The sequence below is a fragment of the Pipistrellus hanaki genome, assembly GCF_964339955.1.
Source record: "Pipistrellus hanaki genome assembly, chromosome: 2".
Taxonomy (NCBI): domain Eukaryota; kingdom Metazoa; phylum Chordata; class Mammalia; order Chiroptera; family Vespertilionidae; genus Pipistrellus; species Pipistrellus hanaki.
The window spans coordinates 105,714,968-105,731,464 of NC_140504.1; the positions used below are offsets into that span (position 1 = coordinate 105,714,968).

General features: G+C 38.1%; 1 protein-coding gene across 5 annotated transcripts in view; it reads left to right on the forward strand.

The window, feature by feature from the left end:
- GK5 (glycerol kinase 5) overlaps positions 1 to 16,497 on the forward strand; it is a 180,352-nt gene that overhangs the window by 53,225 nt on the left and 110,630 nt on the right. For 4 of the 5 annotated variants that reach the window (XM_084872468.1, XM_084872471.1, XM_084872470.1 and 1 more), the window contains one exon: positions 8,158 to 8,251. The exons of the other annotated variant lie outside the window; for it this stretch is intronic. In XM_084872468.1, coding sequence (XP_084728594.1) covers positions 8,158 to 8,251 — 94 coding nt within the window. The remainder of the gene's footprint in view (positions 1 to 8,157; positions 8,252 to 16,497) is intronic. 5 annotated transcript variants of the gene reach the window in all.

Sequence of the window (16,497 nt, forward strand, 5' to 3'; positions counted from 1 at the left end):
ATATACAGAGACCCAACAGCAGACTAGAGGAACACAAGAATCAAGTCAAAGATTTGAAATACAAAGAAGCAAAAAACACTCAACCAGAAAAGAAAAAATAATCCAAAAATTTGAAGATAGTGTAAGAAGCCTCTGGGGCAACTTCAAGCATACCAACATCCGAATTATGTGGGTGCCAGAAAAAGAGAGAAAGCAAGATACTAAAAACCTATTTGAAAAAATAATGACTGAAAACTTCCCCCACCTGGTGAAAGAAATAGACTTACAAGTTCAGGAAGTGCACAGAACCCCAAACAAGAGGAATCCAAAGAGGACCACACCAAGACACATCATAATTAAAATGCCAGGGGCAAAAGACAAAGAGAGAATCTTAAAAGCACCAAGAGAAAAACAGTTTATTACCTACAAGGCATCACCCATATGATTGTCAGCTGATTTCTCAACAGAAACTATGCAGGCTAGACGCGAGTGGCAAGAAATAGTCAAAGTGATGAATAGCAAGAACCTACAACCAAGAGTACTCTACCCAGCCAAGCTGACATTGAGAATTGAAGGTCAGCTAAAGAGTTTCACAGATCAGAAAAAGCTAAAGGAGTAAATCACCACCAAACTAGTATTATATGAAATGCTGAAAGGTATTCTTTAAGAAGAGGAAGAAGTAAAAAGTAAAGATAAAAATTCGGAACAACAAATACATATCTATCAACAAGTGAATCTAAAAACCAAGTGAATTAAAAATCTGATGAATAGAATAAACTGGTGAATATAATAGAATCAGAGGCATAGAAAGGGAGTGGACTCATAATTCTCAGGGGGAAAGGGGATGAGGGTGCGGGAAGAGACTGGACAAAAATCATACATCTATGGATAAAGACAGTGGTGGGGAGTAAGGACAGAGGGTGAGGTGGGAACTAAGTGGAGGGGAGCTATGGGAGAAAAAAGGAGAAACAATTATAATAATCTGAACAATAAAGATTTATTAAGTTAAAAAAAAAAAAAAAGAATGTGAGCCCTCAAGGTAGTTATGTATTTATATAAAAACCCTGGGTGTAACACCTTTCACAACAGAAGCTCAACTCATTGGAAGGAAGTCAGTCATGCAGGGGTCACCTTGGCAATGGCTGTGCCCTCCCCAAACAGTTTCTGTCAAGGACAGAAGAGGTTTGAGTGAGGATATGGCGCCTTTTGGAGCATGGAGGCACTGAGTCCTGGGTCACTGAGGCAACGGCTGTGTCCTCCCCAAGCCGTTTCCCTTGAGGTTTGAGGTAGGAACCAGCCCTCAGAACATTGTGGCATATTTTTATTAAAAAGGCACAGTTTTATATGTTAAACTAACAAAAGGAAAAATCAACGTGTGTGAGATTGTCACAAGTGTCTCACTCATGCATTGTTGTCATATTCTATAATATATCATGTTTGTTTTTATATAAAATTAATGTCTCCAAATACTTAACAAGTAAAACTGGTGCTCCCAACACTCCCCTCTGCACTGTCTGGTGTGAGCATCCTAGCTGAGAAGACATCTAACTTTGCGGCATTAGAAGTATTAAAATAATCAATATTGTTGGAAGATTTAAAGGCCCATTACTTTTTTGGGCACATTTGGAGCCAGACATTTTGATTAAAACACCAAATATTGTGGCTTTCATCATAGTTGACAAGCTAGAAAATTGTTTTCCCCTTTGTCTCAGTAATCTCACATTTTGAAGTAAGGGAGATTGGGGGGAAATAAACAATAGAAGCAACAGCAGTACCTCAAAATGTTAACTTTGGAAATAAGTTTATTACAGATATGATTAGTTAAAATGAGGTCATAAGGCAGTAGTTTGGGTATAACTTATGTCCTCATATGAAGACAGCCATATAAGTGTGGACACAGGGAGAATGTCATGTGAAGGAGGAGGGTTGGAGTGATGCATCTGTAAACCAGGGAATGTCAAAGACTGCTGCAAACCACAGAAGCCAGGAAAAGGCAAGGAAGGCTTGCTTGACATATTTCAGAGGGAGTCTGGCCCTGTCAACACCTTGATTGTGAACTTCTAGCTTCCAGAACTGTGTGAGGCAAGTTGCTATTGTCTGAGCCACTCAAGTTGTAATGTTTTGTTATGGCATCCTAAGGAAACTAACACAATTGATTTTTGGTAAGGGGGAAGAACAAACGATGCTGAGAAAACAGAATATCCATATGCAAAGAAATTAAATTAGAACCTTACTTTATACCATATATAAAAATTATTTCAAATAATGGATCAAAGACTAACCTTAAAAGATAAAACTATTAAACTCTTAGAAGAAAACGTAGAGGAAAGTCTTTATGACCATGGATTTAGCAATTACTTTTTTAATTTTTTTTATTTTTATTTATTTATTTTTTTAATATATTTTATTGATTTTTTACAGAGAGGAAGGGAGAGAGATAGAGAGCCAGAAACATCGATGAGAGAGAAACACCGACCAGTTGCCTCCTGCACACCCCCTCACCGGGGATGTGCTCGCAACCAACGTACATGCCCTTGACCGGAATCGAACCCGGGACCTTTCAGTCCACAGACCGACGCTCTACCACTGAGCCAAACCGGTTTCAGCAGCAATTACTTTTTTTAAAGAAATTTTATTTTTTAAATTGATTGTGGTGACATTGGTCAACATGAACATATAGGTTTTAGGTGTGGATTTCTTTGTTATAAGATCTGTATATTGCACCATGTGTCCACAACCCAAAGTCAAATCTTCTGTCTCTACATATTAGGACCCCTGTCTTCTCCTACCCCCTTCCTTCTGGCAGCCACCACTCTGCTGTTTGTATTCATATGTTTCAGTTTTAGATCCAACACTATTGGCCCAGTGCATGAAATTTGTGCATGAGGGAGAGAGGTTGTCCCTCTACCCGCCTGCACTCTCTCAATCTGGGACCCCTCAAAGGATGCCCTACACGGATTGGGTCTAAACCGGCAGTCTATATCCCTCTAGCAATCTGGGACTGCTGGCTCATAACTGCTTACCTGCCTGCCTGCCTGATTGCCCCTAACCACTGTGCATGCCAGCCTATTCTCCCCCAACATCCCCCAGCTGCCGGCCTGCTCACCCTGAAAAGCACCCCTCAATTGCGTGCCTCCCCCCACCCTTGCCAGTGTGCCCATTCCCAACTGCCTCCCCTCCTGACCTGCTCGCCCCCACCTCCTCTCCCCACTGGCCTGCTTGTTCCCAACTGCCTCCCTGCTGGCCTGCTCACTCCAAACTGCCCCCCACCCCTGCTCTCCTGATCACCTCCAACTGACCCCCACGGATGGCCTGCTCGCCCCCTACTGGCCCCCTACTGACCTGCTTACCCCCAACGGCCCCACCCTCCACCAGCCTGATCACCCACAACTGCTGTCCCTTCCTGACCGGATCATCCACATCTGCCCTCCCCTCTTGGCCTCTAACCGCCTCTACCTTGGCCCTGCCACCATACTTCTTCCAGAAGAACATCTGGAAGGTCTCCTGGCATATTACCATATTAGCATATTACCCTTTTATTAGTATAGATATGAGTGAAATCATAGGTTTTTTTCTGTCTGAGTTATTTCATTTCACATAATGTTCTCAAGGTCCAACCATGTTGTTGCAAATAGCACTATTTCATCCTTTCTTATGGCTGAATAGTACCACATCTTCTTTATTCATTCCTCTATCATGGGACTCTTTGGTTGTTTCCATGTCTTGACCACTGTGAATAATGCTGCAATGAACATAGGGGTGCATATATCTTTGAGAATACATGATTTTGAGTTTTTTTGGTATATACCCAGGACTGGGGTTGCTGGGTCATATGGTAGCTCCATTCTTAATATTTTGAGGAATTAGAGAACATTTTATGGACTTGACCCCAAAGGCAAGGGAGGTAAAGGCAAAAATAAATGAATGGGACTATATCAAACTAAAAAGCTTTTGCACAGCAAAAGAAACTGACAACAAAAAGAGACAGCCAACCAGATGGGAGATATTTGCAAACAGTAGCTCTAATATTTTATTTCCAAAATATATAAAGAACTTGTAAAACTCAACACCAAACAATAAAAAACAATAAAAAGTGGGCAGAGAACTTGAAAATACATCTCCCCCACGGAGATATACAAATAGATAGATATATGAAAAGATGTTCAACCTCACTGGCAATTAGGGAAATGCAAATCAAAACTATAGTGAGATACCACTTCACACCTGTTAGAGTGGCCATTATCAACAGTATACGCAGTAACAAGTGTTAGAGAGTTTGTGGAAAAAAGGGAACCCTCATTCACTAGGGGTGGGAATGTAGACTAGCAGTGATTTTTTTAAATGGCATCAAAAGCACAGCTTATAAGAGAAAAAATAAGTCAGACTTCATCAAAATTAAAAACTTTACATCAAAGAATACTATTAAGATATTTTTATCTATTGATGGCTAATTTTCCTTTAATTTTCTTAACTATTAGAAATTTTCGAAGTAGAACATTTATTCTAGATTTAATCATAAATAAGAAATTAAACTATGCTGAAATTATTTTGACATAATGTGCAAATTGAATTTTAAAAATGTATCTGAGAAAATTCATAGTCATTTATATCTCAAATCTGCAGTTAAGATTTCTAAAAACCATTGCAGTATATAATATGGAAGGTGTATGTTTGGTTTATAATTTCACCTAAGATTGAGGACTCAAATAATAGATTCACTTCTCTGATTTGTATTGATGATAGTGATGACTGGATCACTGAATGAGAAGGAAGTAACATGTTTACAAGGTAGGTGAATGATGTAATTCCCATTAATAAAAGTGAAACAAAACAAAAAGGAAACAAGAGAGTGAAAAGAAAACTCACAAGATGGCAGAAAATATTTGCAAAACCATGTATTAGATAAATAATGTCCAGAATATATAAAGAACTCCTAGAACTACAAAACCCTCAAACAACCCAATTCATAAATGCACAAAGGACTTGAATAATATACAAATAGTCTATAAAGTATATGAAAAATGCTCAACATCATTAGTGTTTGGGGAAATGCAAATCAAAATCATAATGAGATAATAAATTTATATCCACTAGGATAGCTATAACTTAAAAAATTGGAAATAACAACTGGTGGGAAGGATGTGGAAAAATTGGAACTTTTGTATATTGGTTGTGGGGATATAAAATAATGAGGCTACTGGAGAAAACAGTTTGGCAGTTCCTCAAAAATTAAACATAGAATTATCATATAACCCATCAATTCTTAGTAAACACCCAAAGGAATTGAAAACAGATCCTTGTAAAGCACGTTTGTGTTGGCATTACAAACAGGAGCAACAAGGTGGAAGCAACCAGAGTGTTTAGAAAAAGTGGTGATGGCTATATAGCTTTGTGAAATGTATTGTACTTAATGCCATTGAATTGTGCACTGAAGAAAATTTTAAATGATGCATTTCATGTTATGTATCTTTTACCACAATTACAAAAAAGGGGCAAGTTCTTAAAAATGATAGTGCACAGGACTCATGAAAATAAGTAAGCCTAGAAGGAGTTGGTAGGAAGAAAAGGGAATGTTTGAGGGATTAAAGATCGCAGGGTGTTTGAAGGGAAGATATTTAGGGAGTAAGATTGATAGAACTGAAACACAGTGATGTGCCACATAATGATGTTCGGTCAGCAACAGACTGCTATACAGTGGTGGTTCCCTAAGATTATAATGGAGCTGAAAATTTTTCATTGTTTAATGAGGTGGCAGCTTTCATAACATCTTAGCAGAACACATCCCTCATGTGTTTGTGGTGATACTGGTAGAAACAAACCTTCTACATCACAGTTCGGTAAAAGTATAACACATATTGTACAATTATGTATGTAATATTGATGATGATAATAAATGACTTTTTCTGTGTTGTATACTTACTGTATTATACATTTTATCATTTTTTGAGTGCGCTTTTTCTACTTGTAAAAAAATGTTGGTTGTAACAAAGTGTGCTGTGTTAGCCTGCATCAACCCCATACATCTGTTTACCACATCTCTTAGTTGCATCATTTTCTCTTGTGCTTTATTTAATTTTGTGTTGTTTTGTACAATTTTGTATATTATGCTTATAGTATATAAGCTTGCTTTTCGTAGTACAGGCTTATAGTCGAAGAGCAGTAGGTGATACCTAGGTGTGTAGTAGGCTATAATATCTAAGTTTGCCTAAGTGCACTTGATGTTTGCCAATGGTTAAATCACCTAATGAAGCCCTTTTCAGAATGAATCCCCATTGTTAAGCAACCATGACTGTAACAGTGAGATGTGTTGCCTGATGTTTTGGAATGTTTGAATTTCGGTGGTCGAATGTTTCCAGTTAATACAATTGAGGATGTGACCATGGCTGTGGACTGCTAAATACGAGTAGGAAATGACAGCCTTGAGAATTGAACATGAATAAATTTACACAGGAGAGAGGGTAGAAAGCAAACCTGAGTTGGATGTTGAAGATGAGTAAATGTCAGTGGTTGATTTGCAGGGGCCTCAAAGGAAATTATTTACTTCTACTCTATTTCTTTGTTGTGTACTTTTATGATAGTACCGTGTTTCCCCGAAAATAAGACATCCTCCAAAAATAAGACCTAGCGCAACTTTGGGGAAAAAAATTAATATAAGACACTGACTTATTTTCGGGGAAACAGGGTATTGACCCAGAGTTTGTTGAATTTCTTTTTATTAGTCAAATTTTGGTAAGCCTGGTAGGTTGCCAGTGGCTAAGTCAGTCCTAAAGTTGAGAGGTGTAGAAATGGGCTCAGGCACTATTTCAGCTCTTCTGAAGGCACAGAAATGTTAATCTGTGTACATCAAGGTAAGTACAACAAAGGGGGAAAGCACTGGCCTCTTTATCTTGCTTTTAAAGTGTGTAAATGTAGGGAGAGTGTGGGTGAGGAGGAGGTAATCAACCGAAGACCTTGTATGCATATATGCATAACCCCTGGACACAAGACTATAGGGTAGTGAAAGCCTGGGGCTGGGGTGGGAGTGGACTGGAGGGGATCAATGGGGTGATGGGAAGGGAGAGGGGACATATGTAATACTTTCAACAATAAAGAATTATTTAAAAAATAAATTAATAAAAAAATGTATAAGCAAGTTGTTAAAGGTCTTTTCATTATAGTAGATTTATTTTATTTTTTAGAAATATACATGTTGTAGTGCTTCAAAAATACCTTTTGGATAGAATCTGATTAAAATTTCATATTCTGAATCATATAATGATTGTTACAAAGTGTTTTTAATTTTTAAGTCAAAGAGAGGAAACCATTTGGAAAGCCCACCTAATTAAATCCTACTTTGAAAGTAGTTTGGCCTCTAATTTTGTCATGGATTGTGAGAGGGCAGTTCTCGGGTGACACACCCCAGAATCAAGCTCCCTCCTCTCGGGTTCTGGCTGTATCACCAAGAACTGCAACTGCCAAGTCACTGCAGCTCTGCAGCGCCTACATTCAGCATCTGCCCCCTGGTGGTCATTGTGTGTCATAGCTACTGGTCAGATGGTTGCTTAGGCTTTTATATGTAGACTAGAGGCCTGGTGCACAAATTTGTGTCTCTCTCCAATCTGGGACACCTCGAGGGATGTCTCACTGCCCTCTCACAATCCAGGACTGCTGGTTCCCAACTGCTTGCCTACTTGCCTTTCTGATTGCCCCTAACTGCTTCTGCCTGCCAGCCTGATCACCCCATAACTGCTCCCCTGACAGCCAGATTGATGCCTACCTGCTCCCATACCAGCCTGATTGCCCCTTACTGCCCTTCCCTGCAGGCCTGTTCCTCTCCCCTGCAGGCCTGCATTCTCCCCAACTGCCCTTGTCTGCAGGCACAGTTGCCCCCAACTTCCCTTCTCTGCCAGCCTGGACACCCCTAAATGGCCTCACCTGCAGGCTTGATCGGCCCCAACTGTCCTCCCTTGCAGGCCTGGTCCCTCCCAACTGCCCTCCCCTGCTGGCCTGATTACCCCCAACTGCCCTCCCTTGCAGGCCTGGTCCCTCCCAACAGCCCTCCCCTGCTGGCCATTTTGTGTCCACATGGGGGCAGCCATCTTGTGTGTTGGAGTGATGGTCAATCTGCATATTACTCTTTTATTAGATAGGATAGTTTATGATTTATATTGACTTTCAACATGTTTCCATTTTTCTTAGGAAAACGGGAAATCATTTTCACAACTTCATTAGTTGGCAAGATCTGAGAGCTATTGAACTTGTAAAATCTTGGAATAGTTCTCTTATAATGAAGGTAATGTTTTTCTTCTCTGTAATTTGGATATTACTAGGTTTCCCTGTAAATACCCCTTAACTGTAGACTTAATTGTATAATATCATACCTGTGCTGTTTTTGGACATTAATATGAGAATACACACATGCACACTTTCAAACCAGTAAAATTTAATAATAGTTATTCAAAAGCATATTTGGTAGACTGAAGTGACTAACAACTACACTTCAAGAAGTCTTGAGGAGGTTTGAGGTGGACTAAGGATTCACATGCTACTGAGAATTTATGTTTTCATTCCTGGAGAAATGGAAAAAATACAATCTATGCCCAGAAAAGATACAGCAATGTCCAAATTTCATCATCTTTTGTTATAAAAGTGGAGAATATACATTGAGTGGCCTGATTATTATGATCGCTGAACACATAATAATATGGCCACTCAGTGTGTGTGTGTGTGAGGCCTGGTGCATGAATTTGTGCATGGGTGGGATCTGGCCAGCCTGGCCATGGGGTGGGGACATGGGCAGTTGGCCAGCCTGCCTGCTGGTCGAGGGGACAATTTGCATATTGCCTTTTATTAAATAGGATACATTCTGAGTGGCCAGATTATTTTGAGTTCAGAGATCATAATAATCTGTTCACTCAGTGTATATTGAGATAGTAGACTAGCTGACTGCCCTATGCTCTTAATATAATACCTTGCACATAGTAAGCAAGTGATGATGATAGACATAGTAGCATCCATACCATCTCACTCCTGGTGTGGAACTGAGTCAGGGGAAAGACAATTTTCCAGCTCATCAACTATAGTGAAACCCACAATATTTGGTGTTATAATCAATATTGCATATTGATTATTTCAATACTGCTAATACCGCAAAGTTAGATGTCTTCTCAGCTAGGATGCTCACACCAGACAGTGCAGGGGTTAATGCCAGGAGTACTAGTTTTACTTAAGTATTTGGGGATATTAATTTTATATAAAAACAAACATAATATAGAATGCAATGCATGAGTGAGACACTTGTGATAATCCACACATTGATATTTCCTTTTGTTCGTTTAACATATAAAAATGCACCTTACTGTAATAACTTGTGAGGCTGAATACAGAGGGGTGCTATTTACAGAAAAGACAGTAATTAAGGGTGTTGAAAGTGGTTATAAGAAGTCATGGATTCTAAATGGTACAATTTTAAATTATACTATTTATGTGCAATTTTATACCTTAATGCAGTGGTCACCAACTGGTGGTCTGAAGTAGCAGGTCTTTGGCTCTCTTGACATCCCCAGAGGGGTCCTGAATTGCGTGAGGGCAGTTCTTGGATGCATCACCCAAGAACTGCAACTGCCAAGTCACTGCAGAGTCCAGGAGGTGATCTGTGAGGTCTGAACAGTTGGTGACCACTGGCTTAAGAAAACATTTGGAGCATTGTTCACCATGAGGTCCACGACTGCTGCCTTAATGTATCGGTTTAGTTTTTAATAGGTCAATCTATCCAACATTTCTGCGTCATGATTAGTTTCTTAAGTCAGCTAAGGGTAGCACTTCTGGTACTACACTGAACAGGAGTGGTGAGAGTAGGCATCCCTATCTTGTTCCTGTTCTTAGGGGAAGTGGTTTTAGTTTTTGCCCATTGACTATGATGTTGGTTGTAGGTTTGTCATATAAGGCTTTTATTATGTTGAACTATGATTCCTCTATTCCCACTTTGCTGAGATTTTTTTTTTTTTTTTTTGGCAAGAAAGGGTGTTGGATTTTGTCAAATGCTTTTTCTCCATCAATTGATATGATATGACTGATTTTTATCTCTTAATTTGGCAGATATTGTAGCACCTTTGTATCCCTGGAATAAATCCCAATTGGTCACGGTGTAATGTAATGCTGGGTCCAAGTTGCTAAGATTTTGTTGAGGATTTTAGCATCTACCGTGTTTCCCCGAAACTAAGACATCCTCCGAAAATAAGACCTACTTACAGGTTTCCTTCTGAGTGAAATATAAGGCATCCCCCGAAAATAAGGCCCTCCCCTAGGCTAAACATGAGAGATTTGGTCCACCGATTCTGAAAGAAATGGAGTCATAAGAAATTCACCAGGAAATTCAGGAATTGGATTGTTATGATGATGTTCCAGAAGATGATGACATGATTGTCATTGAATAAATGAGTAAATTCTTGATACTGTAGGATTCACAGTTTGTCTGGTTTGTGTTGACAGCTACCGTACTACTGTACCGTATACAGGTAATAAATTTCCTTTATTTTCATTTAACAATAAATGTGTACTGTATTCTTCTTCATGGAAAAATAAGACATCCCCTGAAAATAAGACCTAGCACATCTCTGGGAGCAAAAATTAATATAAGACACTGTCTTATTTTTGGGGAAACGGTATATTAATCGGGGATATTGCCTTATAATTCTCTTTCTTTGCAGTGTCTTTATCTGTTTTTGGGATTAGGGTAATTCTGGCTTTATAGAAAGATCTTGGAAGTGTTCCTTCCTCTTGAAGTTTTTGGAATAGTCTGAGGAGGATAGGTTTTAGTTCTTCTTTGAATGTTTGGTAGAACTCCCCTGTGAAGCCATCTGGCCCAGGGCTTTGTTTGCTGGAAGGTTTTTTTTATTACTGCTTCAATTTCCTCCATAGTTACCAGCTTATTGAGATTTTTTTATTCTTCCTGGTTGAGTTTTGGAAGGTCATATTTTTATAGTATTATGTCCATTTCTTCTATGTTGACCAATTTGTTGGAATAGAGTTGTTCATAGTATTTTTTATAATCCTTGTATTTCTGTGGGACTAAATCCAAGACTTTGCCTCTTTCCTTTCTAATTTGGTTTATTTGGGTCCTCTCATTTTGCTTCTTGGTGAGCCTAGCTAGAGGTTCATCAATCTTGTTTGCATCCCTGAAAGATCAAAGAACCAACTCTTGTTTTAATTGATCTTTTGTATTTTTTTTTTTTTTTGGTCTATATGATCTTTATTTTTTTATTGTTTAAAGTATTACATATAATAGTACATATATCTCCTTTCTCTCCCACATTGACCTTCCCCCAGCCTCTTCTACCCCCTGTCGCATGCCCTCATTCTCTCCCCTCCCCCCGCTCAGTGTCTTGTGTCCATTAGTTGTGCTTATATACAAGTCCTTTGGTTGATCTCTTTCCACCATTTCCCAACACTCCCCAGTCTTCCTGCTGTAATTTGATGCTATACTACCTCTGTATCTATCATTTTGTTCAGCAGGTTATAATGTTCTTTATTTTCCATAAATGAGTGAGATCGTATTGTATTTTTCTATTATTGCCAGGCTTATTTCACTTAACATAATGCTCTCCAAGTCAATTGGTATGACTATGTGATTTTTTTTTTTTAAATATATTTTATTGATTTTTGTACAGAGAGGAAGGGAGAGGGATAGGGAGTTAGAAACATCGATGAGAGAGAGTCATCGATCAGCTGCCTCCTGCACACCCCCCACCGGAGATATGACCGCAACCAAGGTACATACATGCCCTTGACCGGAATCAAACCCGGGTCCCCTCAGTCCCCAAGCCGACGCTCTATCCATTGAGCCAAACCGGTCTCGGCATGACTATGTGATTTTTATCTCTTAATTTGTTTATGTGATGAATCACGTTTATTGATTTGTGGATATTGTACCATCCTTGCATCCCTAGGATAAATCCTACTTGGTCATGGTATATGATCTTTCTGATGTGCTGCTGGATTCGATTAGCTAGAATTTTGCCATCTAGATATGTTCATGGGGGATATTGGCCTGTAATTCTCTTTCATTGTGTTGTCTTTATCTGGTTTTGATAATAGGGTGATGTTGGATTCATAGAAGGAGCTTGGAAGTGTTCCTTCCTCTTGAATTTCCTGGAATAGTCTGAGGAGGATAGGTTTTAGTTCTTCCTTGAATGTTTGGTAAAACTCTCCTGTGAAATCGTCTGGCCCCAGGCTTTTGTTAGCTGGAAGCTTTTTAATGACTGCTTCAATTTCTTCCAAAGTCACTGGTCTATTGAGATGTTTAGATTCTTCCTGATTGAGTTTTGGAAGGTTGTATTTTTCTAGGAATACTTCCATTTCCTCCAGTTTGTTGGAATAAAGTTGTTTATAGTATTTTTTTTAACAATCGTTTGTATTTTGGTGGGGTCTGGTGTTGCTTTTCCTCTTTCATTTCTGATTTTGTTTATTTGGGTCCTCTCTCTTTGCTTCTTGGAGATCCTGGCTAGAAGTTCATCAATCTTGCTTATCTTTTCAAAAAACCAGCTTAGTTTTGTTTTTGTTTTTTAATTATTTTATTTTATTTTATTTTATTTTTTGTCTCTATTTCATTTTTCTCCATTCTGATCTTTATTATTTCCTTCCTTCTGCTTATACTGGGCTTTTCTTGTTGCTCTCTTTCTAACACTTTGAGTTGTAGGGTTAGATAATTTATTACCATTGTTTATTGTTTTTTGCAGTAGGCTTGTAGAGCTATGAACTTCCTCTCAGGACTGCTTTTGCTGTGTCCCATAGATTTTGGGTTGTTGTGTCTTCATTGTTGTTTGTTGCCATGATGTTTTTTATTTATTCTTTGATCTCTCTGATAACATAGTCATTGTTTAATAGTATGCTGTTTAGTCTTCATGTGTTTGGTTTTTTTGGATTGTTTTTATTGTAGTTGATTTTCAGTTTTATGCCACTGTGATCTGAGAAGATGCTTGATATGATTTCTATCTTCTTGAATTTGAATTATGCTTGTGACCCAATATATGCTTTATCTTTAAAAATGACTCATGTGTACTTGAGGAAAATATATTCTGTAGCTTTGGGGTGAAATGTTCTGAAGATGTTAGTTAATTCCATCTCGTCTAGTGAGTCATTTAGGATTGATGGTTCCTTGCTGATTTTTTGTTTAGAGGATTTGTCCAATGGTGACAGTGAGATATTAAAGTCTCCTACTATGATTGTATTGTTGTTGATCACGTCCTTGATATCTTCCAGGAGTTTTATTTTTTTTAATGTATTTGGGTGCTCCTGTTTTGGGTGTGTATATGTTTATGAGAGTTATTTCTTCTTGTTGGATTGCTCCCTTTAGTATTATGAAGTGGCCTTCCTTACGTCTTTTTATGTCCTTCACTTTGAGATCTAATTTGTCTGATATAAGTATTGCTACCCCAGCTTTTTTTTTTTTAAATTTCCATTCGCCTGAAAAACCTTTCCATCCTTTCATTCTGTCTGTCTGCGTCTTTTTTTCTGAGGTGGATATCTTGTAGACAGCAGATATATGGGTCTTGTTTTCTTATCCAATCCATTATCCTATGTCTTTTGATTGGGGCATTTAATCCATTTACGTTTATAGTTATTATTGATAGGTGCTTGTTTGTCACCAGTTTTATTCTTTAGTCCTGTGTTCCTTTTTCGCTTCTTTTTTTTTTTTTTTCCAGAAGACCTTTAGCATTTCTTGCATTGCTGGTTTGGTGGTAATATACCCCTTAGTCCTTTTTTTTTTGTCTGTGAAGCTCCTGATTTCACCTTCAATTTTGATTTGATAGCCTTGCTGGGTATAGTATTCTTGGATTTAGACCCTTCCTTTGCATGACTTTGTATATTTCATTCCATTCCCTTCTGGCCTGATGAGTTTCTATTGAGAAAGCAGTTGCTAGTATGATGAGGGTTTCTTTGTATGTAACTTTCTGTCTCTCTCTGGCCACTTTTAAGATTCTTATTTTCCGTCGTATAAGACGACTTTTGAAACAAAAAAAAGTCAACCGAAAATCGGGGGCAAAAGACCAAAATTGCACAAAAATTACCTGCAGATCTTGATGGCAAAGTAAGTCTTTTCTTTGAAGTGGGGGGTAGTCTTATACAGCGAATATAGGCCTAAACCTATGTTTTAACTGTAAAATTAGGGGGTCGTCTTATACGCCGGAAAATATGTTACTTTGTTGTTGGTGTTTGCCAGTTTAATTATAATATGCCTTGGTGTCGATCTTTTGGGGTTCATTTTGCTTGGGACTCTGTGAGCTTCTTGGATTTGTGTGGGTTTTTTCTTCCCTATATCAGGGAAATTTTCCGTCATTATTTCTTCAAGCAGGTTTTCTATTCCTTGCTCAGTTTCTTCTTCTTCTGAGATCCCTATTATGTGTATGTTGTTTTATTTCTTGTTGTCCCAAAGTATCCTTAGGCTCACCTCCTGCTTCTTCTTCTTCTTCTTCTTCTTCTTCTTCTTCTTCTTCTTCTTTTTTTCCTTAGAAGCTGCACTACTTGGGGATTTTTTTCCTACCTTGAGTTTTAGCTCACTGATGTGGTCCTCTGCTTCTTCTAGTTTACTGTGGATGCTTTCTATTGAGTTCTTTATAGCAGCGGTGCCATTTTTCATTTCTTATTGGTTCTTCTTCATTTCCTCTTTGTTCTTACACATATTGTTGAATTTGGCTTGCATTCTTTTCATCCACCTTATGAGCATTTCTCTGAATTCTTTCTCTGACAGGTTGCTTGCCTCCATTTTGTTTACTTCCTTTTCTGGTGATTCCTGCTTTTCTTTCATATGCAGGCTTTTTTTTTCTTTTTTGTCTCCTCATGATTTCTCTTCCCTAGGTGTCTGGTAATGTAATTATCTCTCTCCTGCATTGATTTAAAGGCACAAAACACAATACCTCAAGGTACAACACACCAGGCACTGAACACAGGTATATTTATAATAAATAGTAATAACCCCAAATAAAGGTGACCACCAGAGAAAAGCAAATTAGAGGATAGGAGGTAAAGGAGACAATAAACAAAAAGGAGTGCAAAATGAAATTGGGAAAAGGAAAAAAAATGTAAAAGAGAAAAGAGGGAGAATAAGAAAGAAGAGGGGGAAAATTATATATGTGGGGAGAAAACTCCAATAGAACAGCCACTAATCTCAGCACATGCCAGCAACAAGTACTTGGAGATGAACGCAAACTACAAACAACAATTAATATCAAGTGAGGCGAGGGAAAAAGAAGCAACAAACAAACAAAAAACAATCAAAAAATGAAAAAGTAAAACAATCTCACAAATAAGTATAAAAAATTGGTATAATCAACAATTAAGCAAACAAAAACAAAAGGACAGAGAGAAAAAAAATTTTGAATAGTGGAGATAGGGAATAGAGAGGTGTGTATGGATTTGGAACAGGGGATTGGAAATTAGATACATAAGTAGAATGGAATTTTAGCAGGGGGTAAAAAGAAGGAATATGGAAAATCTAAAGCAGGAATTAGGATAAGAGAAACAGGACAACAAAAGGGGAAAAGTGAGGAAGAGAGTGATGGCATAAAGGTAAAGTTGAGATAGAGTAAAATGATGCTAAAGGAAAGATGAAAATAGAATATATAACACTAATCCCAAAGTAAAATAAAGAGAAAATAAAATAACACTTTTAAAAAAATCATAAAATAGTAGTAATAATAATACTGATTGAAAGTATAAAAGTAATAATTAAAAAAATAAAATCCAGTGAGGATAAAAGAAAAAAAATTGTTTTTTAAGTAAAATGAAAAAATAAATAAAAATGTGCATTAGTGAAGGTGATTCACTTCTTCTAATGTTCTGTTTGGCACACCTGTTTCCTAGTTATGACAGTATTGAAATTCCCTGCATTCCACTGCTCCTCAGTGTTGTAAACCAGTCCTGATTTTTAAGCAGGCAGTATGTCTATATTTCTTGTATTCCTTTATTTGTGTTTACATGAGAGTTAATTTGTGATACAACCCCTGGGTGACATTGTTTGTGTATTGACCTCCGGGTCTATAGGTCCTTTCTAACTAGTGTTTAGATTTTGTTTTCCCTATGGGACTTAATTCCAGCTTGGGGGAGTGGGTTTCCCCAGAGCTGATTTTCTGATGGTTATTCCTCACTCTATACCCATGTGCCAGAAAAACAACTTTCCCCTGTAGTCTCTTAGAGTGTCCCCAATTGGTTGATCCTATGTATTGGGCTTAGTAATCAGAAGCAAGGATTTAAAGATGAAAAAGAAAAAAAAATTAGAGCCAGCAGAAGTGTGCAAACTCCGGGGCTGCACGCAAGTCTCCACAGTCTTTTTTTTTCCTTGGGTCTAATCAGCCGGCACACTTTTAAATATTTTAGGCTGTCCTTTTGTACCCAGATCAAAATGAGTTGCTTTTTAAAGTTCCCTTCTGTTAGCATCTCTGAGGACCCCCTTCCACATTTATGGATCACGCCAGCCCCAATAGCCACAGGTTTTTTTAGTCGAAGACTTCCCCAGGTTCTCCAGCTCCCGCAGTGTGCATG